The sequence below is a fragment of the Papio anubis genome, chromosome 4 (genome assembly GCF_008728515.1).
Source record: "Papio anubis isolate 15944 chromosome 4, Panubis1.0, whole genome shotgun sequence".
In the NCBI taxonomy this organism is placed as follows: domain Eukaryota; kingdom Metazoa; phylum Chordata; class Mammalia; order Primates; family Cercopithecidae; genus Papio; species Papio anubis.
The window spans coordinates 181,585,556-181,613,397 of NC_044979.1; the positions used below are offsets into that span (position 1 = coordinate 181,585,556).

General features: G+C 49.0%; 1 protein-coding gene across 7 annotated transcripts in view; it reads left to right on the forward strand.

Moving 5' to 3' along the window:
- The window catches only part of PCNT (pericentrin), a 120,311-nt gene that overhangs the window by 1,393 nt on the left and 91,076 nt on the right, over nt 1-27,842 (forward strand). For 5 of the 7 annotated variants that reach the window (XM_031665839.1, XM_031665845.1, XM_031665844.1 and 2 more), the window contains exons 2-8: nt 836-1,048; nt 20,959-21,111; nt 21,570-21,825; nt 22,282-22,337; nt 23,911-24,085; nt 24,597-24,733; nt 26,660-26,771. In XM_031665839.1, the coding sequence (XP_031521699.1) occupies nt 836-1,048; nt 20,959-21,111; nt 21,570-21,825; nt 22,282-22,337; nt 23,911-24,085; nt 24,597-24,733; nt 26,660-26,771 (1,102 nt within the window). The remainder of the gene's footprint in view (nt 1-835; nt 1,049-20,958; nt 21,112-21,569; nt 21,826-22,281; nt 22,338-23,910; nt 24,086-24,596; nt 24,734-26,659; nt 26,772-27,842) is intronic. The other 2 variants (XM_031665842.1, XM_031665843.1) reach the window with 1 other exon arrangement.

Below are 27,842 nucleotides of genomic sequence, written 5' to 3' on the forward strand. Positions count from 1 at the left end.
TTGAGAGACCATTTTCTTCTGTAAATGGCCTTGTGTAATTTTTCTGGGTCCATGAGCTTGTGTACTTGTCGTTTACACAAATGTGTATTCCATGCGTTTTGTTTTTGTGGCCACAGTTGTTTGAGGGAACAGATGTCTCCCCGTGAAAGGCTGATGTGGGATGGCATACCTCTTGAGTAAGATGTTAGTGGGAGATGAGGCTCACACATAGTCTCAAACCCTCGGATTTGAGGACTGAGCAGAGCTAGGCTGTGCCTTCTGATGGGCGATGCTCCGTGAAGGTCCCTGGTGCTTTGGTGAGCTGTGTCATGAAAAATAGAACATCTGATTCCATAAAGGAAGATGTGAGATTGACCTGGCTTAATTAATTTTTTGCTATTTCTGTACCTTGTCTCAGAATCTATGGCTAGGAAGTTTTGGCTGGGCTATGTATTTCTTCAGTTGGGGGAAAATTGGGGCAAGAAGGGAGAGATTTAGCTTTTATATCATTTTAAAACTTAAGTATGCCTTGATTAGGCTATCAATCTTTTATATAGATGTATTTTTTTAAAGTTTTATTTTTCTGTAAACTGCCAAGGGCTAGGAAAGCTATTCTACCAATCAGCTGTATGGTGTTCTTTACCAGGCATAATTAGCAGTCCTCATTGTTAGACCCCTTGGATATAGATATTGATGAAGGCAGTGTTTGTGGAGAGCAATCTGTTGGCCAAGTGTGGCAGAGTAGACTGGGTCAGCCCTCAGGCCTCATGATCCCCACCAGTCTGTTGACTTTGTGGTTGTGTTATTTTTTTCTCACTTATCTTTGCCTTTACTACTTATCTACGTTTTTGCGCAGCTTGCTCACTTCCGACAGAGAAAAACAAAAGGTGACGGTTCGCATTCGGAGAAAAAGACGGCGAAGAGGAAGGGCTCGGCTGTCGATGCGCCTGTCCAGGAGGAGAGTCCGATAGCCAAGGAGGACCGTGCACTCCGTGGAGGAGGGGACATTTGCAAAAGCACATCATGTGACGACACCCCTGATGGGGCAGGCGGGGCCTTTGCTGCTCAGGTAGATTTGCTCATTGTTGTGTTTGAACATTTCGCTTATCTTCTAGTGATTTCTAGTGTGATTTACTAAAGATGGTCTTTGGTCTGTTTTTGCCTTTCAAAAGTGAGGAAAGAGTGTGTTATTTTAGTTTATAAAAAGTGAGGGCCAGGTGCGGTGGCTCACACCTGTAATCCAGGCATTTTGGGAGGCCAAGGCAGGTGGATCACCTGAGGTCAGGAGTTCCAGACAAACCTGGCCAACATGGAGAAACCCCATCTTTACTAAAAATACAAAAATTAGCCCGACATGGTGGTGCACACCTGTAGTCCCAGCCACTTGGGAAGCTGAGGGAGGAGAATAGCTTCAACTCGGGAGGCAGAGGTTGCATTGAGCCGAGATTGTGCCAGTGCACTCCAGCCTGGGTGACACAGTGAGACTCTATCTCAAAAAAAAAAGTGAGTAAATTTTTATGGTTTTATTCTTAATAAATTTGGTTTTTCTTTTCTTTTTTTTTTTTCTTTTTTTTTCTTTTGTTTGTTCCAGACAGCGTCTTGCTCTGTTGCCCAGGCTAGAGTGCTGTGGTGTTATCACAGGTCGCTCCTGCCTCAAACCCCTGGGCTCAAGCGATCCTCCCTCCTCAGCCTCTAAAAGTGCTGGGATTATAGGCACTTTATAATACCTGTTTTATCTTATGTAATTTTGAGAAATTTTGGATTAACTGCTTGAAGGCAAGTGTCAGTTGTTTGCTTTGTAATGGAAGACTGGGAGTTCTTCATGTGTGGTTGTGTCTATCAGCCCCTTTGATGGGTGTTTCTTGGAACACTTAAAATATAATATTCCTTCACTTACTTGTAAATGCACCTGTGTGTCACGTTTGTGTTTTACCTTTTCACTAAAAGTGAGATGAGGAGGGAAGGGGTGAAGGTATTGCAGACATGCTGTGTTGCTAGAGGAGACTGGGTCTGCTGCTTGAGGCCTTGTGAGCTGCAGGGGCACCCCCATGGGCAGGTGTGGCAGGTGAGTGCACACTGAGTCCTGAAGGGGCTGGCCTTCCAAGCTCCTTGGGGGCCTACAAACCTGCCTGGAGGCAGGCTGTCCTTGGGCCTTTTGTGTGAATTATGAACAAGGGCCTTGGGTGTTGAGTGTCCCTGCTGCTGCAGCAGAATGGGTGCAGGCTTTGGTGTTTGCTAGGATTCGCTGGAAAACTGGTGACCAAAGGGAGAATCTGGCCCAAGGTCATATGTGTCTATCCTGCTTTACTTAAAAAATTGAGTTGCTACTCTGGAGGCTGAGGCAGGAGAATGGTGTAAACCCGGGAGGCGGATCTTGCAGTGAGCTGAGATCCGGCCAGTGCACTCCAGCCTGGGTGACAGAGTGAGACTCCGTCTCAAAAAAAAAAAAAAAAAAAAAAAAAAAATTGAGTTGTTGCCAACAGTTAAAATTTGTGTTATTCCACCTACAAATCCTGATTTTTTTCTTTTTTTTGAGACAGAGTCTTGCTGTCGCCCAGGCTGGAATACAGTGGCCCGATCTCAGTTCACTGCAAGCTCCGTCTCCTGGGTTTATGCCATTCTCCTGCCTCAGCCTCCTGAGTGGCTGGGACTACAGGCACCCACCACTTCGCCTGGCTAGTTTTTTGTATTTTTTTAGTAGAGGCGGGGGTTTCTACGTGTTAGCCAGGATGGTCTGTATCTCATGACCTCGTGATCCACCCGTCTCGGCCTCCCAAAGTGCTGGAATTACAGGCAGGCCTGCGCCCGACCCCTCAATTTTTTATTTTTCATTTTTTGTTTTTTTCGGGCCGAGTCTGCTCCTGCCGCCCAGGCTGGAGTGCAGTGGCGCCATCTCGGCTCACTGTGAGGCTCCCACTTCGGGTTCACACCATTCTCCTGCCCCTCCCAGCCTCCCGAGTAGCTGGGACTACGGCCGCCACCACACCTGGCTAATTTTTTGTATTTTTTACTAGTAGAGGCAGCGATTTCACCGTGTTAGCCAGGGATGGTCTTGATCTCTCCTGACCACCGAGATCTGCTGCGCCTCGGCCTCCCAAAGTGCTGGGATTACAGGCATGAGCCATCAGCCCGGCCCTGAATTTTGTTTTTATCTCTTGAGTTTTAGTTTGTTGGGTTGGTGGTTTTTTTTTTTTTTTTTGAGACAGAGTCTCACTCCGCTAAGCCAGGCTGGAGTGTAGTGGTTGATCTCTCTGCTCCTGCAAGCTCGCCTCAGTTCACGCCATTCTCCTGCCTCAGCCTCCCGAGTAGCTGGGACTAAGGGCGCCGGCCAACACGCCCGGCTAATTTTTTTGTATTTTTTTTTAGTAGAGACGGGGTTTGACCATGTTAGCCAGGATGATCTCGATCTCCTGACCTCGTGATCCACCCGCCTCAGCCTCCCAAAGTGCTGGGATTACAGGCGTGAGCCACCACGCCTGGCTTAAAGCAATATTTTAAAAACCAAAAGCTGGTAAAATGTAAGGATACTTTCTCTAGGAAACTGTATGTGCTCCTGCAGCCAGGATTCTGCATGGAATGAAGGCCTGGCAGGGCCTGACTGATTTTCATCTCACCTCATCCTGAGTTCCTCTGCACAGTTGTAGCTTGACGTCAGCAGAGACATACCTCCTCTTCCTGTCCGTTGGCTCTAAAATGGTGGGCAAAGGTCGGGTACCAGTCAGCTTTTTCCACAGAATTCCTGTTATTTTAATAAGCTAAACATGCAGTCATCAGGTGTTAACCCCTATTGGGTCTTGGACATCAGCTTTTTTTCCCTTTTTTTTTGAGGTAGGGTCTTGTTTTCTTGCCCAGGTTGGAGTGCAGTGGCGCAATCGTGGCTCATTCCAGCCTTGACCTACTGGCCTCAAGTGACCCTCCTGCCTCAGCCTCCCTAATACCTGGGACTACAGGCGTGTGCCACCATGCCTGTCTAACTTTAAAGAAAAATTTGTGGAGACAGGGTTATACTGTGTTGTCAGGGCTGGTCTCAAACTCCTGAGCTCCAGTAATTCTCCCACCTCAGCCTCCTGAAGTGCTGGAATTACAGGTGTGAGCCACCCACCTGGCTAAAATTTGTATTCTTTATACATGTATAGGTAAACTAAGTCATATGTGTAGAAGAGAATCTTTGTGTTTCTGTTGTATACTAAGTGAGAAATCAAATTTCTTAAGCCGTTTTGTCAGTTATGTATATAAAAACCATTGGTGCTGTAAGAAGCAGATATTTCATTAACTCTTTCTCTGATTATATCATTGTACTCATCAGTCTAAAAACGAGTTTTCTCATATGTTGTAAAATAGTTCATGATATTTGAGTTTAACATGCCTTTAATCCAGATGTAGATGTTAAAATAGGAGTAATTTTGTGTTCAGAATAATGATCTTCTGAAAAGTGAAATTCCGGCAAAGAGTTCACTGTTTAAAGCTAGGAGCTGGTGGTCGTGTGGTCGAATAATGTCCCAGGCCAGGGCACTCCCCTCTCAGATGGTTGGTCATGCTGTGTCCAGAAATCAGGAATCCTCAAGGAACCTTTATGTTGTAATTGTACCAGTGCTTTGAACATAATTAAAGGCGTATTTGTTTTATTTTACCCATCTATAAATTGTGAGAGGTTTGGCTATCGGGAGTCTAGTGAGCTTATTGAACAACATAAGATGATAAATGTGTGTGTGCGTGCGTGTGTGTGTGAGGGGGAGGGAGAAATAATTGTACTTTCCAACATATAATAAATTGCTTACTTTGATCGCTAACTGTTAGGTAAATGCAAAGTCTTTTTTCTTTTTTTTTTTTTTGGAGACAGGTCTTCCCTCTGGCACCCAGGCTGGAGTGCAGTGGCCCAATCATAGCTTACTTCAGCCTTGACCTTGCTGGCTCAGGTGATCCTCCCACCTCGGCCTCCCAAAGTGCTGGGATTACAGGCATAAGCCACCGTGCCCAGCCGATATAAGACATATTTTTAACCAACTTTAAGATCTTAGGTTTTTTCAGGATGGTTATAAGTGAAGGTAGAATTACAGGAAGACTGGTAAATATTCAGGATTCAGCTATGTTCCCTTACAATTTGTTAAGTGCATGATGGAAAAATAGTTGAACCAATGCAACAGCTGTCTCAGTTCTGGAAGTTAACTCAGAAATGGCAGAAAGCAGGGTCAGGCGTGGTGGCTCTCAGCACTTTGGGAGGCCAAGGTGGGAGGATGGCTGGAGGATTTTAAGACCACCCTGGGCAACATAGTGAAACTCTGTCTCTATGAAAAATATAAAAATTAGCTGGGCATGACAGTGCATACCTGTAGTCTCAGTTACTCAGGAGGCTGAGTTGGGAGGATCACCTGAGCCCAGGAATTTGAGGCTACAGTGAGCTATGGTGGCACCACTACACGCCAGCCTGGGTGGCAGAACAAGGCCTTGTCTCAAAAAAAAAAAAAAAAAAAAAAAAAAAAAAATTGTAAAAATAAAGCAGTGGTAGAAAGCAGAATTTGACCTTTTAGTTACAGATGAGGAACAAAATGAGGAGAGGCCATTTTTTGTAAAAGAACCATCCAGCCGGACGCATTGGCTCACGCCTCTAATCCCAGCTCTTTGGGAGGCCAAGGTGGGCAGATCACCTGGGATCAGGAGTTCGAGACCAGCCTGGCCAACATGGTGAAACACTGTCTCTACTAAAAGTACAAAAATTAGCCGGGCCTCGTGGCAGGCGCCTATAATCCCAGGTACTCAGGAGGCTGAGGCAGGAGAATCATTTGAACCCAGGAGGCGGAGGTTGCACTGAGCCGAGATCATGCCATTGCACTCCAGCCTGGGGGACAGGAACGAGACTTCATCTCAAAAAAAAAAAAAAAAAAAAAAAAAAACCATCCAAAAATTGCTCAGAGGTCAAGAATTTCAGAAGAAAATACAAAAACTTTGGCTGAAGATTTAACTAGTGCTATAGAACGCTTAAGAAGTGTAGTTGTAGCACTTTTCCAACTCGTATTTGTATCAAATACCAGGAAAAATAGTTACCATCATTTATCATCTAGATTCCTGGCCCCTCTTTACTGTTTTGTCATTTTGTTTCACAAGTAGTTTACAGAAGTAAAAATAAAGCAATAATTTAAAACAACTTCATTAGAAATTTGCTCCAACCTCTTTGCATCAACTAAGTTTTGGCACGCAAACATTAGAAGTGTCTTCTTAAGGAAGTGGATGGTCCAGGTTCCTTTGAAGTGGGATCATTCAAGTGAGTGGACAGCTGATTGAGACCACTGTGTCCCCTTTTTGTCCCTCACTTCCTCTTGATTCTGAGAAGACTGATCCTAGGGTATTGTCAAATGAAGACTTGTGTGAAATTTTATTTTCACGTCAGTTTTGCTGTCATTGGCTATGAGTACGCTCTCTCTGCATTCATCTTGTGACTCATCTGATGATCTTGAAAAGCCAACACTGTGATTTTTCTTTGCTACTTTGGGAGGAAATGGAAATGTTCTCAGTGAATCATCTTGTTGAGAGCAGGCTAGTCTAGGCACTGTGGCTCATTCCCAGCATTTTGGGGTGGTGAGGTGGGAGGATTGCTTGAGCCCAGGAGTTTGAGGCCAGCCTTGGAACATAATGAACATAGAGACCCTGTGTCTACAAAAAAATAAAAAATAAGCTGGGCACAGTGTCACACGCCTGTAGTTCTGGCTACGCAGGTGACTGAGGCAGGAGGATCACTTGAGCCCAGAAGGTCAAGGTTGCAGTGAACTGTGATTGCACCACTGCATGCCAGCCTGGGTGACCGAGCGAGACCTCGTTTCAAAAAATTAATTAAAATTTTTTTGAAAGTAGAGTTCATGGCTGGGCACAGCGGCTTGCTCCTGTAATCCCAGCACTTTGGGAGGCCGAGGTGGGCAGATCACAAGGTCAAGAGATCGAGACCATCCTGGCCAACACGGTGAAACCACGTCTCTACTAAAAATACAAAAATTAGCTGGGCCTGGTGGCACGTGCCTGTAGTCCCAGCTACTCAGGAGGCTGAGGCAGGAGAATCGCTTGAACCTGGGAGTTGGAGGTTGCAGTAAACCGAGATCGCGCCACTGTACTCCAGTCTGACAACAGAGTGAGCCTCCGTCTCAAAAAAAAAAAATAATAATATTCTATAAAAATATATTATAGGCCGGGCGTGGTGGCTCACACCTGTAATCCCAGCACTTTGGGAGGCTGAGGCGGGCGGATCACGAGGTAAAGAGATCGAGACCATCTTGGCTAAGATGGTGAAACCCCGTCTCTACTAAAAATACAAAAAATTAGCCGGGCGTGGTGATGGACACCTGTAGTCCCAGCTACTCGGGAGGCTGAGGCAGGAGAATGGTGTTAGCTCGGGAGGCGGAGCTTGCAGTAAGCCAAGATCACACCGCTGCACTCCAGCCTGGGCGACAGAGCGAGACTCTGTCTCAAAAAAATAAATAAATAAAAATTTAGAACTTGAGAATTGTTAATGCGGAAGGTTCACTTTCTGAACAGGTGGAAATGAGCTCTCCTTGTTAAATGAAGTCAGCATAGGCCTGCAAGTAGGGGAGCTGGGAAAGGCCTGAGGCTGCAGCCCTGGACCTTGCTTTAAATGCTTCTTTCTGGCCCTCCCCTTAGCTGGAGGACCGAGATGGAGAGAAGAGAGAGGACTTGGAGCAACAGCAGCAGAAGCAAGTCAGTGACCACCCTCCAGAACAGCGTGGGATCTTCACAGTCAGTGACCACCCTCCAGAACAGCGTGGGATCTTCACAGTCAGTGACCCCCGTCAAGAACAGCGTGGGATGTTCACAGTCAGTGACCGCCATCCAGAACAGCGTGGGATGTTCACAGTCAGTGACCGCCATCCAGAACAGCGTGAGATGTTCACAGTCAGTGACCACCCTCCAGAACAGTGTGGGATGTTCACAGTCAGTGACCACCCTCCAGACATGGTCCACCCATCCAGGAACAGTAGGATGTTGCAGTCGACACCCTCCAGGCGACAGGATGTTCACAGTCAGTGACCACCCTCCCAGGGGGCAGATGGTTCACGATAGTGACCCTCCAGAACAGTGGGATGTTCACAGTCCAGTGACCTCCTCCAGAACCTTGGCATTGAGATGTTTCCCCAGTTCATTGTCACCCTCCAGAACAGTGTGGGATCTTCTGAATGGTGACACCCTCAGAACAATGGGAATGTTTCACAGTCAGTGACTGTCAGAACAAGTGGGATGTTTCTGATGGTGGGCTTCCATCCAGAACAGTGATGTGCCACAGTCAGAGTGACCCCATCAGGGCTGGCATGAGATGTCTAAAGTCTGACCTACCCAGAACAGCGTGGAGATCCATCACCAGGTGTTCTTTCTGATTCTCTCTTCTTGGAGACATGGCTATACTGTCCATAGTTTCTTTATGGCAGAAATCAGCCAGTGGAGGATGGCCATCTCTTGGGAGCTTCCTAACAAAAGTAGAAGAGCGAAGGCAGAGGCTGAGCAGGGGAGGCCACTAGGCCCCGGTGCTCTGCCTGCACATTTAGGTGTGGATGGAGAAACCTCATAGGGCCTCAAATCTGCCTTCCTTGTGATCTTCCTTTTTTGTTTTTCCCATGGGACATTGAAGAGAAGCCACCCTTCATAAGTTTGAGGAATTTCATGTATTGCCTTTATTCTAGTTGCCCTTGTCGATGGACTCACCTGGCTGTTCAGCATTTTTCTTAGGCCTGGCACCTCAGGTTTCACATCAGTCACGTGACTGGAAGTCCCATGCCAGTTGAGAGCCTGGCAGGGCAGGGAGGCTGTGCCCGTTGGGAACCTGGCAGGGCAGGGAGGCTGTGCCTGTTGAGAGCCTGGCAGGGCAGGGAGGCTGTGGTCAGTCTACATGTCCCTGGTTTCTGCCACGTGCCTGGTGGGATGAATTCCATACATGTTGAGTTGATTACCTTTATTTGATTGACATGTTTTTTGTAAGCATTTGGAAGAAAACATTAAGTTTGGAATTGACTAATTTTAAAGTTTTATGTTAAAAGCCTATATTTTAGGCTGGACCTGGTGGCTCATGCCTGTAATCCTAGCACTTTGGGACGCCAAAGTAGGTGGATCATGAGGTCAGAAATTTGAGACCAGCCTGGCCAATATGGTGAAACCCCATCTCTACTAAAAATACAAAAATTAGGGTGTCACTGCACTCTAGCCCGGGAGACGGACCGAGATTCTGTCTCGAAAAAACAAAACAAAAAACAGAAAGCCTATATTTTAGCCATTTGATTCTAGCTAAACTCAGTTCACACTGTTTTAGGCAGGTTTGGTTGTTTTTTGCTTTTTTTTTTGTTTTTGTTTTTGTTTTTGTTTTTTTGAGACAGAGTCTTGCTCTGTTGCCCAGGCTAGAGTGCAGTGGTGCGATCTTGGCTCACTGTAACCTCCACCTCCTGGGTTCAAGCAATTCTCCTGCCTCAGCCTCCCGAGTAGCTGTGACTATAAGGACCCCCACCACGCCTAGCTAATTTTTGTATTTTTAGTAGAGACAGGGTTTCCCCACGTTGGCCAGGCTGGTCCTGACCTCAAGTGATCCGCTCGTCTCAGCCTCCTGAAGTGTTGGGATTACAGGCGTAAGCCACTGCACCTGGCCGGCAAATTTGTTTGTTTTTTGAGATGGAGTTCCGCTCTTCTTGCCCAGGCTGGAGTGCAGTGGCATGATCTCAGCTCACTGCAGCCTCCACCTCCCAGCTTCAAGCGATTCTTCTGCCTCAGCCTCCTGAGTAGCTGGGATTACAAGCGCCTGCCACCACACTGGCTAATTTTTACGTTTTTAGTAGAGAATGGGTTTCATCATGTTGGTCAGGCTGGTCTCGAACTCCTGACCTCAGGTGATCCTCCTGCCTTGGCCTCCCCAAGTGCTGGAATTACAGGCGTGAGCCACCATGCCGGCCAAGTTTGGTTTTTAATCTGCATTATTGCAGGAAAGATCTAACTCATAGGCGGGGCCTGGAAGAACAGTCTCTGGTGGGTTCTATAAAACCCATTCTTCATTCATTTATTCACTTTTTGGGACCAGGTCTCATTCTGCCACCTGGGCTGGAGTGTGGTGGGGCCGTCACAGCTTAGTGTAGCCTCAACATTATTTTGATGCTTAAATTGTTGCTGCTCTGTCCATGGGGAGCCTGTTCAGGTGGCCCCTGTGTCATGTGTTTGAAGCACATTCTGGCTTTCTGACACTGCAGGTTGGTGCCGCAGGCTCATCGTGTGGGCCCTGTCTCCGTTCTGAGTCCGCTGTTTCTCCAAGGAGTCTTGGTGCCTTTTACTGGATTGTGGTGTTGAGACCAAGACCTGGGCACTCAGTGTGCTCACTGCTATTGGGATGTTGCTGCTGCTTCTGGGCTCTCTCCGTGGATGGAGTGAGAAAGGGTGTGCCTGGGAGCTAGTCTGTGTGTACGCTCATAGCTGTATTTATGTTCATCTGTATTTATAGACGCATATATTAAAATAAATAGGAGTACACACTGATACCTCAGAGCCTAATCCAGCACCACAGGGTTCACTCTGCCCTCCCCCCTGGTTTATCTGCAGTTTCCTTCTCAGACAGTGAGAAGCCTGGCTCTCACTTCTGCCATTTATTTACTTAAAAAAAAAATAAATAAATAAATTGGAAGTTTTTTTTTTTTTTTTTTTTTTGATGGTTTTGCTCTGTTGCCCAGGCTGGAGTGCAGTGGCGGGAGCTTGGCTTGCTGCAGCCTCTGCCTCCCAGGCTCAAGTGATTCTCCTGCCTCAGCCTCCCTAGTAGCAGCGATTACAAGCATCACCACCATGCCTGGCTAATTTTTGCATTTTTTAGTGGAGATAGGTTTTCACCATATTGGTCAGGCTGGTCTCTAACTCCTGACCTCAGGTGATCCTCCCGCCTCAACCTCCCAAAGTGCTGGAATTACAGGTGTGGGCCACCACGCCTGACCCCATTTATTTACTTATTTGCTCAACTCTCCTGTAAGTGTATAATAGTTTCAGAATTAGCAACCCACATCATATAAGAAACAAATTTACTAAGTGGAGTTCAGTGTTTCTTTACATCTCCTTTGGTCTCCATTTTCAGTTTCCAGTCAAAACTGTTTTCCGAGGTGACTCAGGTCACTCCTCTCTTCCCCAGCCCCTCACTAAGATTGTGTCTTCATGGGTGAGTATGTAGTCAGGGTCATTGGTCACTGGCTACTTCCTATCCTGGGATCCCACACCATACTGGTCAATTTTTTAAAATTGCATACTGTGTTGTTTTGTTTTGTTTTGTTTTGTTTTTTGAGGCGGAGTTTCGCTCTTGTTGCCCATGCTGGAGTGCGATGGTCCGATCTCGGCTCATCGCAACCTCCACTTCCCGGATTCAAGCGATTTTCCTGCCTCAGCCTCCCGAGTAGCTGGGATTACAGGCGTGCACCACCATGCCCAGCTAATTTTGTGTTTTTAGTCGAGACAGGGTTTCACCATGTTGGTCAGGCTGGTCTTGACCTCCCGACCTCAGGTGATCTGCCCCCTCCTCGGCCTCCCAAAGTGCTGGGATTACAGGCGTGAGCCACTGCATGCGGCCTGCATACTGTTTTTTTTGAGACAATGTCTTGCTCTGTTGCCCAGGCTGGAGTGTAGCGGTACAATCTCGGCTTACCACAGCCTTGAACTCCTGAGCTTAGGCAATCCTCCCACCTCAGCCTCCCAAGTATCTGGGACAAAGGCACGTTCCACCACATCTGGCTAAGTTTTGTTGTTTTTATTTTTTTGTAGAGACAGGGTCTCACTATGTTGACAGGATTGGTCTTGAACTCTTGGGCTCAAGTGATCCTCCTGCCTTGGCCTCCAAAAGTGCTGAGATTACAGGTGTGAGCCACCTTCCCCACCCTAGAAATTGCATGCTTTTAAGTTCATTCTTTGTGACGCACAATTGTGTAGAGTCGTATCCACCACCCAGTTACCCTCCAGAACAACCCCAGCCCACAAGAGGGCCTGTGTCCTCTTTCCAAACAGCTGCTCCCTCCTTCCCCAGCCTCTGGTAACCACTGGTCTGTTTTTTGTTCTATGGTTTTGCCTTTTCCAGAATGTTCTACAGACGGAATTCTATAATATGTAGAATTAGGCCGGGCGTGGTGGCTCACGCCTGTAATCCAGCACTTTTGGAGGCCTTTTGAGTTCAGCTTTTTAAATCACTTAGCAAAATGAGTTTAAGATTCATCCAGGCCGGGCGCGGTGGCTCAAGCCTGTAATCCCAGCACTTTGGGAGGCCGAGACGGGTGGATCACGAGGTCAGAAGATCGAGACCATCCTGGCGAACATGGTGAAACCCCGTCTCTACTAAAAAATACAAAAAACTAGCCGGGCGAGATGGCGAGCGCCTGTAGTCCCAGTTACTTGGGAGGCTGAGGCAGGAGAATGGCGTAAACCCGGGAGGCGGAGCTTGCAGTGAGCTGAGATCCGGCCACTGCACTCCAGCCCGGGCGACAGAGCGAGACTCCGTCTCAAAAAAAAAAAGATTCATCCAAGTTTTAGATTGATCAGTAGCTCATTCCTTTTTGATGCTGGATTTGTTTATCCACTCACCTGGTGAAGGATGTCTTACTTGCTTCTAGCTTTTTTGTGAATATGAATAATGAATGTGTCTTTTTTTGTTTTTGAGACGGAGTTTCGCTCTTGGGCTCTTGTCACCCAGGCTGGAGTGGTGATCTCGCCTCACTACAACCCCTGCTTCCTGGGCTCAAGCGATTCTCCCGCCTCAGCCTCCCGAGTACCTGGGATTACAGGTGCATGCCGCTACCACTCGGCTAATTTTCGTATTTCTAGTAGAGATGGGGTTTCGCCATGTTGGCCAGGCTGGTTTTGAACTCCCGAACTCGAATGATCTACCTGCCTCGGCCTCCCAAAGTACTGGGATTACAGGTGTGAGCTATCGCACCCGACCTAATTTTTGTATTTTTAGTAGAGACAGGTTTTACCACGTTGACCAGGCTGATCTCGAACTCCTGACCTCAGGTGATCTGCTCACCTCAACCTGCCAAAGTGCTGGGATTACTGGTGTGAGCAACTGCACCTGGCCTATTTTTATTTCCCTTCTTGACAGTCTGGCTGGTGTAGACATATAGTTGGCAGTTGGTGTCTTACCTGCCGGTGGTTTCGCTCTGCCTCTCTAGCTTGTGTTCACTGCTGGCCCTGCCCTGAAGACTTTTGTCTTTGGTATTCTGCAGTTTTGATTTTTTGTGTTCTCTAGAGGGACAGAACTAAAAGGATAGATAGATATATAAAGGGGAGTTTATTAAGGAGCATCGAGTCACATGATCACAAGGTGAGGCCCCACAGTGGGCCATCTACAGGCGGAGGAGCGAGGAAGCCAGTCTGAGTCGGAAAGCTGAAGAACTTGGAGTCTGATGTTCGAGGGCAGGAAGCATCCAGCACGGGAGAACGATGGAGGCCGGAGGGCTAACCAGTCTAGTCTAGTCCTTCCACGCTCTTCTGCCTGGTTTTATTTTGGCCACACTGGCAGCTGATTAGATGGTGGCAACCCAGACCGAGGGTGGATCTGCCTTTCCCAGTCCATTGACTCAAATGTTAATCTTCTTTTGCAACATGCTCACAGACACACCAAAGGACAATACTTTGTATCCTTCAATCCAATCGAGTTGACAATGTTAACTATCACACTAGGTGTGGCTTTTTATGATGTCATTAATTCTACTTGGGATCTAGGGTTTTATTCAACGTGTGCATGATGCTTCTCTCATCTGTTGCTTCTCAAATCCTAACCGGTATCTCCATGCGTCCCTTCTACCTGTTCTTTCTCTCCATTAAGTGTTTAGACTTCTCTTGCATACTGTATTTGTCCGTTCTCGTGCTGCTAATAAAGGCATACCCAAGACTGGGTAATTTATGAAGGAAGAGAAGTTTAATGGACTCACAGTTCCACGTGGCTGGGGCGGCCTCACAATCATGGTGGAAGGCAAGGAGGACCAAGTCACATCTTAGGTGGATGGAGGAAAGCAAAGAGAGAGAACTTGTGCAGAGGAACTCCTCTTTATAAAACCATCAGATCTAGTGAGACTTATTCACTCTCAGGAGACTAGCACGGGAAAGACCTGCCCCCATGATTCAGTTACCTCCCACTGGGTTCCTCCCATGATACGTGGGAATTGTGGGAGCAGCAAGTCAAGATGAGATTTGGGTGGGGACACAGCCCAGCCATATCACATATGTATAGCTCAACGCACTTTTGTGCTTGCCTTCTTTTTGCTCTTGGCTGTAGGCTGGATAGTTTTATCTGGGTTATCTCCCAATTTTCCAAACCTGTGTTCATCTGTATATAATTTGCTGTTAAATGTGTCCGGAATTGTTAATTTTGTTCTTGCTGTTTTTAGTTCTGTTTGGATTCTTTAAAATTGGTTGTGTCATTCTGCATAATTTCTTGTTTCCTAGAGAGATTTTCAAACTATTTTAACTACGTCTTTTTTTGTGAGTGAATTGGTCTCTACTTTGGCCTGGTATTTAGAGGTGCAGTCAGCCTATCTACTTTGTTTTTTTTTGAGATGGAGTCTTGCTCTGTTGCCCAGACTGAAGTGCAATGGCGTGATCTCGGCTCACTGCAACCTTCACCTCCCAGGTTCAAGCGATTCTCCTGCCTCAGCCTCCCAGGTAGCTGGGATTGCAGGTGCTCGCCACCATGCCGGGCTAATTTTTTTATTTTTTTAAGTAGAGATGGGGTTTTGCCATGTTGGCCAGGCTGGTTGAACTCTTGAGACAAAGTATCGCTCTGTTGCCCAGGCTAGAGTGCAGTGGCACCATCTCAGCTGAGTGCAACCTCTGCCTCCCAGGTTCAAGCAATTCTCATACCTCAGCCTCTTGAGTAGCTGGAATTACAGACGTGTGCCACCACAGCTGGCTAATTTTTGTATTTTTAGTAGAGATGGGGTTTCCCCATATTGGCCAGGTTGGTCTTGAACTCCTGACCTCAAGAGATCTGCCTGCCTTGGCCTCCTAAAGTGCTGGGGTTACAGACGTGAGTCACTGCGCCTTACCAGCCCGTCCGCTTTGAATGGAGTGTGTTGCTTGGGTTGATTTGGATCACTTTTATTATTTTGGGCCTGCCGTGGGTGCCACTTCTCAGGATCTTTTTTTGGTTCCTTGAATGTTTTCTGTTTTCCATATGCCCGTTATTCCGCTTGGAGTAGCACATTGTATGGTCCTTTTTAGTGGCGTGTTTGTGTTACTTTTGTGAGAAGTCTGTGTTCTGGCTCGTGGGAGTCCCTTCAAGTTGAGTGCCACATTTTCATCTGATCAGTCTTCCAAAAATATCCCTTTCCCTAGACATGTTTTAGTTTTAATTTTAATTTTTATTTTATTTTTCTCACATCTAGTAAGGCAGAGAATATTTTTAAATTTTTTTGTAGAGATGGGCTCTCACTCCTGGTCTCAAGCCATCCTCCTGCCTCGGCCTCCCAAACTGCTGGGGTTGTAGGTATGAGCCTCCACACCTGGCCTCCTGGACATGTTTTGTTGTGTTTTTTAATTTTGAGACAGGGTCTTACCCTGTTGCCCATGTGCAGTACAGTGGCGCAGTGATGGCTACGGCAGCCTCGACCCCTGGGCTCCAGCAGTCTTTCCACTCAGCCTCCTGAGGAGCTGGGAAGACAGGCGCGCGCCACCATGCTTAGCCAATTTTTAAATATTTTGTAGAGATGGAGTCTCTTTACATTCACCAGGCTGGTCTCAAACTTCTGGCCTCAAGTGATGCTCCCGCTTTAGATGCTTTTTGATTTTTTTTGAGATGGAGTCTCACTCTGTTGCCCAGGCTGGTGTGTGGTGGTGGGAATTCAGCTCATTGCAACCTCTGCCTCCCAGGTTCAAGTGATTCTCATGCCTCAGCCTCCTGAGGAGCTGGGATTACTGGCATGCACCACCATGCCCGACTGATTTTTTAATTTTTAGTAGAGATGGGGTTTTGCCTTGTTGGCCAGGCTGGAGTGCAATGGTGCAATCTTGGATCACTGCAACCTCTGCCTTCTAGGCTTAAGTGATTCTCCTGCCTCAGCCTCCTAAGTAGCTGGGATTATAGGCGTGCACCTCTGTGTCTGGCTAATTTTTGTATTTTTAGTAGAGATAGGGTTTCACCATGTTGGCCAGGCTGGTCTCGAACTCCTGACCTCAGGTGGTCCGCCCACCTCGGCCTCCCAACATACTATGATTACAGGCGTGAGCCACTGTGCCTGGCCTCCATACTGTTTTTTATAGTGGTTGTACTAGTTTACATTCCCACCAGCAGTGTAAAAGTTTTCCATTTTCACTGCATCCACACCAGCCTGGATGTGTTTTTTATTTGTTTGTGTCATCAATTCTTTCTTCTTTTTTGAGATGGAGGTTCGCTCTTATCAGCCAGGCTGGAGTGCAATGGCACGATCTCGGCTCACTGCAACCTCCGCCTTCCGGGTTCAAGTGATTCTCCTTCCTCAGCCTCCAGAGTAGCTGGGAATACAGACACGCGCCACCATGCCCAACTAATTTTTTTATTTTTAGTAGAGATGGGGTTTCACTGTGTTGGCCAGGATGGTCTCAATCTCTTGACTTTGTGATCTGCCCGCCTCAGCCTCCCAAAGTGCTGGAATTACAGGTGTGAGCCACCGCGCCCGGCCAGTGATTTCTTTCAGCAGTTTTGTGGTTTCCCTTGTAGAGGTTTTTCTCCTCCTTGGTTGGGTATATTCCTAAGTATTTTATTTTATTTTTTGCAGCTGTGGTAAAAGGTGTTGCGTTCTTCATTTGGTTCTCAGCTTGGTCCCTTTTGGAGTACAGCAGTGCTGCTGATTTGTGTACGTTGATTTTGCATCCTGAAACTGTACTGAATTCATTTATCAGATGTAGGAGCTTTTTGGATGAGTCTCCAGGGTTTTCTAGGTAAACGATCCTATCATCGGCAGACAGTGACTGTTTTTCCTCTTTACCAACGTGGATGCTCTCTGTTTCTTCTCTTGTCTAATTTCTGTGGCTGGGACTCCAGAGCAGTGGTGAAAGTGAGCATCCTTGTCTTTTTCCAGTTCTAAAATGCCTTCAGCTTCTCCCTTTTCGGTATAATGTTGGTTGTGGGTTTGTCATGAATGACAGTGTCCCTTCTATGCCGATTATGCTGAGGGTTTTAATCATAAAGCGATCCTGGATTTTGTCGAATGCTTCTGCGTCTTATCGAGATGATCACATGATTTTTCTTTTTAATGCTGTTTATGTGGTGTATCACATTTGTTGACTTGTGTGTGTTAAACCCTGCATCCCTGGTATGAAACCCAGCTGTATTATCTTTTTGGTATGTTGTTGGATTCGGTTAGCTAGTATTTTGTTGAAGATTTTTTTTTAAGCTCCTACTTTTGTTTTATTGCCCCGGCTGGGTTGCAGTGGCCGGATCTCAGCTCACTGCAAGCTCCGCCTCCCGGGTTCCCGCCATTCTCCTGCCTCAGCCTCCCGAGTAGCTGGGACTACAGGCGCCCGCCACCTCGCCCGGCTAATTTTTTTTTTTTATTTTTTAGTAGAGACGGGGTTTCACCGTGTTAGCCAGGATGGTCTCGATCTCCTGACCTCGTGATCCGCCCGTCTCGGCCTCCCAAAGTGCTGGGATTACAGGCTTGAGCCACCGCGCCCGGCCTTGTTGAAGATTTTTGCATCTGTGTTCATCAGGGATATTGGTCTGTGTTTTCTTTTTTTGTTACGTCCTTTCCTGGTTTTGGTATTAGGGTGATACTGACTTCATGGAATGATTTGGGAAGGATTCTTTCTTTCTCTATCTTTTGAAATAGTTTCAGTAGGATTAGTACCAATTCTTCTTTGAATGTCTGATAGAATTCAGCTGTGAATCCCTCAGGTCCTGGACATTTTTTGTTGGCAGTTTTCAAATTACTGTTTCAGTCTTGCTACTTGTTACTGGTCTGTTCAGAGTTTCTGTTTCTTCCTGGTCTAATCTCAAAGGGATGTATATTTCCAGGAATTTATCCATCGCCTCCAGGTTTTCTAGTTCGTGCACATAAAGGTGTTCATAGTAGCCTTGAATGATCTTTGGTATTTCTGTGGTATTGGTTGTAATGTCTCCCATTTAGTTTCTAGTTGAGCTTATTTGGATCTTCTCTCTTCCTTTCCTGGTTAATCTCACTAGTGATCTATCGGTTTTGTTTATCTTTTCAAAGGACCAGCGTTTTGTTCCATTATCTTTTTAAGATGGAGTTTCGCTCTTGTTGCCCAGGCTGGAGTGCAATGGCGCGGTCTCGGCTCACTGCAACCTCTGCCTCCCAAGTTCAAGTGATTTTCCTGCCTCATCCTCCTGAGTAGCTGGGATTACAGTCATGCGCCACCACGCCCGGCTAATTTTGTATTTTTAGTAGAGACGGGGTTTCTCTATGTTGGTCAGGATGGTCTCGAACTCCCAACCTCAGGTAATCCGCCTGCCTCAGCCTCCCGAAGTGCTGGGGTTATAGGTGCGAGCCACTGCGCCCGGCTATCTTTTGTGTTTTTCGTATCTCATTTCATTCTGCTCTGATCCTGATGATTTGTTTTCTTCTGTTGGGTTTGGGTTTGGTTTGCTCTTGTTTCTCTGCTTCCTTGAGATGTGAGCTTAGATTGTCCATTTGTGCTCTTTCCAACTTTTTTTTTTTGAGACTGAGTCTTACTCTGTCGCCCAGGCTGGAGTGCAGTGGTGCGATCTCGGCTCACTGCAGGCTCCACCAGGTCCGCCTCCCGGTTTCACACCATTCTCCTGCATCAACCTCCCGAGTAGCTGGAACTACAGGCACCCGCCACCACACCCAGCTAATTTTTTTGTATTTTTAGTAGAGAGGGGGTTTCACCATGTTAGCCAGGATGGTCTCGATCTGACCTTGTGATCCACCCACCTCGGCCTCCCAAAGTGCTGGAAAGGTGTGAGCCACCATGCCCGGCCTGAGCTCCTGACATTGAAGGGAGATGTTGCTGCACTCATGTGGTGCCTGCCCTGGGGACGAGTCCCCGTGCAGGCAGCCCCTGTGGAGCCCACCATGCCACCTTCTCTGTTTAGTTCCTCTGGGGGCCTTTCTAGCCTTCACAACTGTGTCAAACCTCTATCTCTCCACCCCTAGCCAGTTCCCCAGCTGGGGCAGAAAAATTTAGTTTGTGTCATTTTTTAGTCTGAAGTACTCTGTGAGCAGGTGGGTCACCTGGAGCCCAGAGAGGCGCCTGGCTGATGGGGAGGAAGCCAGAGAACGGTCGCTTCCACAGGCAGGGGAGACATCCCAGGTGCCAGTCGAGGGCCAGGAGCCTGCAGGGAGGGCCATGTGGACGGTGGGCTCAGGATCTGTGCCAAGGAGCCACCTGCAGCTTTTCTCTTCCCTTTGGGTTATTGCTGCTGAAGAGGCTTCCAGAGGTGAGAAGGTTGAGACAGGGAAAGGCTTTCTGTGGCTCGACCTGTGTTGCCAGAACAGCTGCTGAGAAAAAAGTTGAGGCAACTGAGTCTGACGTTGGTAGTGTTTGGGTGCATTTGTTTCCTGTGACCATGATGGCATTGAGAATTCGTAACATTTTTACCAACTTTTGCTGATTTAGTGGCCGTACAAGGATCTTTAAAGTTTGTGTTTCTAGATTGGTTTACCTTTCATTGGTATCTGTTTTATCCAGGCATTTTACGCACATTTTCTCCCTGCAAGTGTCATTTCCCCCTTTTCCTGAGAGCAGGTTATGCGTTCCTCCCATGGTAGTACTGCTGTGGTGTGGGGAGAGCTCACAGCTTCTGTTTCTGGGACTTTATTTTATTTATTTGTATTTTTGAGATGGAGTCTTGCTCTGTTGCCCAGGCTGGAGTGCAGTGGCATGATCTCAGCTCACTGCAACCTCCGCCTTCCAGGTTCAAGGGATCCTCCTGCCTCAGCCTCCCGAGTAGCTGGGACTACAGGCACCCGCCACCACGCCTGGCTAATTTTTGTATTTTTAGTATGGATGGGGTTTCATCATGTTGGCCAGCCTGGTCTCGAACTCCTACCTCAGGTGATCCGCTTGCCTCGACCTCCCAAAGTGCTAGGATTTCAGGTGTGAGCCACCGTGCCTGGCCTGTTTTTGGGACTTTGACTTTACACTAAGTCATTTAAGCGGGTTCAGTGTTTTTCCATCATTTTTTAAAAAAAGATACAATTGCCGGGCGCGGTGGCTCACGCCTGTAATCCCAGCACTTTGGGAGGCCGAGGCGGGCGGATCACAAGGTCAGGAGATCGAAACCACGGTGAAACCCCGTCTCTACTAAAAATACAAAAAATTAGCCGGGCGCGGTGGCGGGTGCCTGTAGTCCCAGCTACTCAGGAGGCTGAGGCAGGAGAATGGCGTGAACCCGGGAGGCGGAGCTTGCAGTGAGCCGAGATCGCGCCACTGCGCTCCAGCCTGGGCGACAGAGCGAGACTCCGTCTCAAAAAAAAAAAAAGATACAATTAGCAAACATAAAATTCACCATTTTAAAGTACAGACCTCAGTGGCATTCAGTACATTCACTGTGTGAGCACCACCTCCAGTGGTTCCAGACGTTGTCACGGCCTAGAAGGAAGCCCAGTGCTCGTGGCAGCCACCCCCACTGTCCTCCCTAAGCTCTTCGCAGCCTCAGGCCACTCCATGTCTATGCATTTGCGGATCCTGAACACTTGATGTAAATGGAACATCATGCGGCCTTCCCTGTGTGCTCTGTCACTCAGCCTCACGTCCTCAGGGCTCCTCTGTGTTGCAGCCTGAGCTGGGGCCTTCCTTCCTTCTTGTGGCTGAATGGCAGCCCACGTTTTGTTCAGCCGTTCATCCCTCAGTAGGCATTTGGGTTGCTCCCACCTTCTGACCATTGCGAGTGATGCTGCTGTGAACAGCTGTGAATGGGATTTTGTGAGGGCGTGCGTTGTCCGCTCTCGGGCACATCACGGTGGCTTCTTAGTGACTGTTTTCTCATGTGAATGCTGGACCACATTCTTTGCCTTTCTTCCCCAGGAGTGTAAACAAGAATGTGAACTTGCCATTGCTGACCTGCAGAGCAGCCGTGAAGAGGAGGCTGGCCTGCAGCAGAGTCAGGTGACCCGGCAGGGCCCGCACAGGCTTGCAGCATGGTCTCTGTTATCCCCACAGGGCACAGCAGGCATCCAGGTGGGGGGGGCGGACGCTGCCATCTCCTCTCTCTGCCTTGTCTGTTTCCACGTTCTGTGTGGGGGGCCATCAGCAGGGCGGGTGGAGGAGACACAGGTGGATGCCAGGGGTCAGGGGGCCTGGTCAGGTGCAGGCCACGTGAGTGACACACTGACCTCAGGGCTGTTTGCTCTCCCTATCAGCTGCGGAGCCCCCTCCGGGTGCACACAGTACCGTCATACAGTGAGGGAATTCGGGGTGCCGGTGCTTAGGGCGGTGATGGGCTGTGGGGTCACTGGCAGAGGAGCTGGGTGGCGTCTTGGTGGCATCCGGGCCTCTGTGTCCTGCCCCCACCCCCAGGGGATGTCTGCTGTTGCTCTTTCTGTGTCCTCCTTACTCATTCTCATTCATGCTTCTGTGTCTCCCTGATGCGCCCTGGTTCTGACCATGGGCCTTACAGAGGCCTTCTCTCCCCGCAGGCTGTGCATGGCCTTGAACTGGAGGCGCTGCGTCTGAGTCTGAGCAACATGCACACGGCGCAGCTGGAGCTGACCCAGGCCAACCTCCAGAAGGAGAAGGAGACGGCGCTGACGGAGCTGCGGGAGATGCTCAACAGCCGGCGTGCCCAGGAGCTGGCCCTGCTGCAGAGCAGGCAGCAGCACGAGCTGGAGCTCCTCAGGGAGCAGCACGCACGGGAGAAGGAGGAGGTGGTGCTCAGGTGTGGACAGGAAGCAGGTACTGCACGGCTGGGCGGGTATGGGTGACGTGTGGGCTCGGCGTGGGCATTCTAGTGCCTCTTCCCTCTTGGGGTTGGGAGCGGGGGCACCCTAGCACTGTCTCCCCATCTCTGTTCTCATCACCTTGCCTGGCATCTGGCACCATGAGGGGGTGAACAAAGGGGGCCTTGGGTTTTCGTGGCCAGGAGGTTATTAGAGTGGGTTTCCAGGTGGTCTGTGGTAGGTGGGACCCAGGGCTGGCCTTCACCTCCTGTCTTAGATAGTCCTGTGTGTCTGGAAGCCACGGTGTCCTCAGTTTATTATTAAAGCCAGGCATCATCACAGACGCATCCTGCTAGCCCGTGAACACTGGCACGTGTCCAGTGGGTGCCAGAGCCTGGTCGTTTCCTGGGCGGTTGGGTCACTGAAAAGGTTGGGATGGAGTGGCCTGAGCTGCTTTTTGTTTTTCTTACAGCCGAGCTGAAAGAGAAGTTACAATCAGAAATGGAGAAAAACGCCCAGATCGTAAAGGTACCCAGGACTGATTCTAAAATGCACGCCTCTGTGTGTGTTGTTTTTCCTTTCTCACCAGCTCCCCCGAGAACGCTCCTCGTCTTGAATCAGACAGAAGCCAGTCGAGGCTTGATTAGAATATGCTGGTTGAAAGTGTATTGCATTCTTTGTTTATATCGTTTGTCAGAAAACTTGTTGTTTCACATTGACTTGTAGAACATAAAGGCACTGATCTGCCCTTCCATGCTGGCTTCTGAGTGGCCCCTGTGGCCTGCCCCTGAGCTGTGTTCTGGGACACAGCTTCTGCCCTCGTGGCTGTGGCAGTTCCCTGCGGTGCGTAGGGTGTGGGTGCTGGGGTGCTGGGGAGAATACCACACAGGGAGGTGTTTTGGGTGGGGTGGGTTGCACCTGCTGTGGGTGGCCTCACTGGGGACCACTGGGGACCACAGGTAGCAGTGCCCCGTCATTGCCTGGCCCTCCGCTAGAGGGCTGAACTGTCAGCAGTGCTGAGTGTGGAGGCCCCTCCTGAGCCAGGCATCCGGGCAGCTCTCAGGCCCTTGGCAGAAGGTGGATGTCAGTCCAGGCTTGGAGTTATGTCCCGGTCACCTGCCCCTCTGACCCAGGCAGTGAGACTCATTTCTCAGAGCACTTGAGACAGAGCCCAGCCCTTGGGTGGAGGTTAGCAAAGTTGCCATTGGCCCCTGGGTCTTGTAGGGAGATGTATTTCTAACATGTTGAGGGTGACCGTGTGGATTAGGCCTTGTGTTCAGAGGCTGGTCTGTTTCGGGGTGGTTGGTCCCTGTGCAGAGGCTGGTCTGTTTCGGAGTGGGTGGTCCTTGTGTTCAGAGGCTGGTCTGTTTCAGGGTGGGTGGTCCTTGTGTTCAGAGGCTGGTCTATTTTGGGGTGGTTGGTCCCTGTGCAGAGGCTGGTCTGTTTCGGGGTGTGTGGTCCTCTCCCTGTGTGCAGAGGCTGGTCTGTTTCGGGGTGTGTGGTCCTTGTGTGCAGAGGCTGGTCTGTTTCGGGGTGTGTGGTCCTTGTGTGCAGAGGCTGGTCTGTTTCGGGGTGGGTCATCCTTGCTCCCTTTTCCTCAACTGCTTGCCTCCTGGATGCTTCTGCTTTTCTGTCCTGCCAGCATTCAGGCTAGAGACTGGGTGTCAGGCCTGTCAGGGCAGTTTAGTTGGGGGCCATGACTGTCAGTTCTTCTTTTTTTTTTTTTGAGACAGGGTCTCGTTCTGCCTCCCAGGCTGGAGTGCAGTGGCACAATCACAGCTCACTGCAGCCTTGACCTCCTGGGCTCATTTGATCTCCTGCCTCAGCCTCCCGAGTAGCTGGGACTATAGGCGCATGCCACCACACCCCACTAATTTTTGTATTTGTTTTGTAGAGATGGGGTCTCACTATGTTGCCCAGGCTGGTCTCTAATCCTAACTCCTGGGCTCAGGCAATCTGCCGGCCTCAGCCTCTCAAAGTGCTGGGATTACAGACATGAGCCACTTTACCTGGCCTGCTCATAGGTTTTGACTGTGTGGTTTAAATTTCTTTAGCACAGATAATCAACTATTGACTTTAATTTTTTTTTCTTTTAAATTAGACCCTGAAGGAAGACTGGGAATCTGAAAAAGATTTATGTTTAGAAAATCTACGCAAAGAATTGTCTGCAAAGCATCAGTCAGAAATGGAGGATTTACAAAACCAGTTTCAGAAAGAATTGGCAGAACAGAGAGCTGAGTTGGAGAAGATTTTTCAAGACAAAAACCAGGCTGAATGTGAGTAATGAGAATGAGAAAGTTTGGAGTGGGACTGAGTTTTCCTGGGTAGTACTGGAAGGAATGTCGTTCATGTCACCATGTGTCATTGCGCACACAAAATGCCTTGCTTCTAAATGCTGGATGGCTCCGTGCACGTGTGACATGCTGGTGGCCGTCAGGGGTCACAGGTCTCTCAGGGTCCTTAAACCTTCCCGATCTTTGTTTCAGAGATTTTTCTTGGCATGTTCAGTTGCTAAATTATTATCAAAGCAGCAGCGTTGTGCTTGTTCACTTTTGAAACTCCAGGGTTGTGTGTTCCAATGTGACCCTCCTGGTGGGTGGCATGGGTAGGCGATGTCCCCTTGCGCTATCAGGCATGTGAGGCTCAAATGAGGGGCCCGGGGGAGGTGGGGGTGCCCAGGATGGGGCTCTGGGTGGCAGCGCTCTGCATGTGCCATTATTGTCACTGAGGTTGCCGTTGAGGAGAGTGATGTCTTGTAAACCAAGTGGCGTTGCTTTACCTTTCCAGCGGCCCTTAGGAACCTGGAGAGTCAACATCTAGCAGCGATTGAGAAGTTACGTGAAGACCTGCAGTCCGAGCACTGCCGGTGTTTAGAAGACTTGGAGTTCAAGTTCAAAGAGAGCGAAAAAGAAAAACGGCTGGAGGTGGGTAGCAGCCTGGTTATTTTAATTACTTGGTATATTAGGGATTTTTGTTTGTTTGTTTGTTTGTTTTTGAGACGGAGTCTCGCTCTGTCGCCCAGGCTGGAGTGCAGTGGCCGGATCTCAGCTCACTGCAAGCTCCGCCTCCCGGGTTTATGCCATTCTCCTGCCTCAGCCTCCCGAGTAGCTGGGACTACAGGCGCCCGCCACCTCGACCGGCTAGTTTTTTTTTGTATTTTTTTAGTAGAGACGGGGTTTCACCATGTTAGCCAGGATGGTCTCAATCTCTTGACCTCGTGATCCGCCCGTCTCGGCCTCCCAAAGTGCTTTCATTACAGGCTTGAGCCACCGCGCCCGGCCTATTAGGGGTGTTTTAACAGATTTTGGAATTGGGCTATTTCATATTATGTTATTTGCTAAAACTTAAGTACTAAATTTAAAGAGACTGTCTGGGCACAGTGGCTCACGCCTGTAATTCTAGCACTTTGGGAGGCCAAGGCGGGCAGATTATGAGGTCAGGGGTTTGAGACAAAAATTAGCCAGGCGTGGTGGCGGGCATCTGTAATCCCAGCTACTCGGGAGACTGAGGCACGAGAATTGCTTGAACCTGGGAGGTGGAGGTTGCAGTGAGCTGAGATCGCACCACTGCACTCCAGCCTGGGTGACAGAGCGAGCCTCTGTCTCAAAAATAAATAAATAAATAAAATAAAATAAATTAAAAAATAGAAAGACTGTCAGTGGTGAATAAAAGTGTAAGCATATAGTCTGCGAGAGTGATTTAATAATTATGTTCAGTCTTATACTTAGAAATGCATATTCTTTACAGGTGTCCCTGAGACAGTTACACAAATTTCAAACACTAGGTAGGAGTGTAAGGCCACATCCTCTAACAGTAATTCAGTACACATGAGATTCCTAGGAAAAGTTAGCAAACATTTCTGCTGTGTGTATTCAAGATGCTTCTCTAATGAAACGCTACATGTCAAAACGTCGATGTGGCCAGGTCCTCACTGGAGGCCTGACAAACCTGAGACTCAAACTGAGTATCCCAAGAATTAGTTAAAGAAATTAAAGCATAAATCAGAGATAGGGTTAATCGTGGTGTGTGAAAGATTTACAAACCTGAGAATACGGAAGTAGTTGGGGTCTGTAGTCTTAGAGAGGCTTGTCTTGGGCCCCTTGTGTCTCCCAGTGGGCCTCTGGTGCCCACATACCCTCCTCTTCTGCAGAGAGTCTAGGCCGGGGCTCACTCCACACCCCGATTCTCTCCCTGGGCCCTTCCAGGCTCTCCCTCCCAGATGGGAAAGAGGGGGCCGGTAGCATCTTCTGGTCCTGATGCTTGTGATGGGGAAAGGTAGGAGGGGCCGTTTCCACGAGAAGGACAGGCCAGCCCCAGGTGCAGCGTTGCCCAGGAGGACATCACTCTGTGCCGCGCTGGGCTGGGCTCTTGCTGAACGTACAGAGAAATTTAGTGTCAGTGTAAGAGGGACCTGCTTCCTTAATGTAAAAGTATTGAAAGTGGGAAACTCCCTGTTTGGTAGTCTTGGGTACTGTGGGCTAGTAAGACTCCCTCCATTCCATTCAGCAGTCTGTGTGTGTGACCCTAAACGGAAGCAGGGAGGTGCACAAGATGAAACCGCACAGCTGCGGCTGGCATGGAACCTGGCCGTGCCAACTCCTCGGCTGAGACAAACAGACCTGGAAGTTCCTGAGATTCTGAAAGTGCCTGGCCTCGTGGGGCCAGCACTGACTGATCCCACTTGTCATGGACAGAGCTCTCTTGGTCTCTGCTGTGGCTGGCTTTCTCTGAGCTGCAGGTTTGGGATGTGAGCTTTTACCCTGAGGTTCGCAGTGGCAGGGATAAAACCACTGCTGGGGTGGGGGCCTTCAGCTCATGAGAGTCTCACCTGGACGCTTTGCTTTTTCCAGTTAGAGAATCTTCAGGCATCGTATGAAGACCTGAAGGCACAGTCACAAGAAGAGATCAGGCGCTTGTGGTCCCAGCTTGATTCTGCCAGGACCAGTAGACAGGAATTGAGTGGTAAGGAATTGTGTTGGGAAATTCAGATCCTCCAAAGCTGAAGCTGTGCGTTTCTCATTGTTGTAACCGCAAGCCAGAATTTAACAATTCTAGCAAACACAAAAAAGTGGATTTACCTGCTTGACATCCTGAAGGTTGAGGTGCATGGTTTGAAGGTGGAGGTTTGCTTTGTGGGAGACAGCCCTGGCTTTATGCTAAGCAGATCAGTGCAGCAGTGGCGTGCACCTGTGCGTCCCTCAAGGCCGAGACTGACACTCTCGGGGTGCCTTCAAGTCTAAGGAAAGCACCAATGGTGCGGAGCGTTTGCCTCGGAAGGATGGTTGAGTGCTGTCCAAGAGTGGGCTCACCTGGTGTCTGGGGTCACAGGGCAGTGCCCCACATCCTGCTGCCAGGCTCCTGTGGCCCCAGCTCTCCAGGCCACTTGGTGAAGGCAGCTCTGGTCCCGGTGTCCCCTTATAGCTGAGCTCCTCTGGAGACCCCGACCCCAGGCCCGCTGTTCCATGTCAGAGGTCTCTGTGCCACGGGGAGGATGGTGCTTGAGAGCAGGGGCTGGCCAAGCCCAATTCAGGCACTGGCACCCAGGGCCACAGGACAGGAGGGTGAACCACTGCGTGTCTCCTGGTGCTCATGCGCAGACAGAGCCTTCTGGCCCAACTTGTCCTTGTGGGTGGTGGGATTTGGAACAAAGAGCACTGAGGAGAAAGAACTGGAGACACCGCCACTGTCACCAGGGCACCAGGCCTGGCTCCACCTCCCAGCCCTGCACCCTGTCGGGACCATGTCGAGAGCATGTCGATTTACCTTTCCCTGGGGGTCTGTCTGTCACTGGAGGCTGGAGAAGAGAGAAGCTGAAGGGGCCACAGGCACAGCTGGTCCCTGCAGGCTCTGGCTCTGGCTTGGTCCTCTGCTTGTCTCTGTCCTGCCTCTTGGGACCCATGCAGAGAACCCCGGTTTGCCGTCTCTGGGGTGCCTGTCGATGGCTGTCAGCCACTGTAGAGCAGCGGGCTGTATTCTGACCACAGTAGCCATGGGGACACGTTCTCTTAGGGTCCGTGGTGCTTCTCTGCTGCT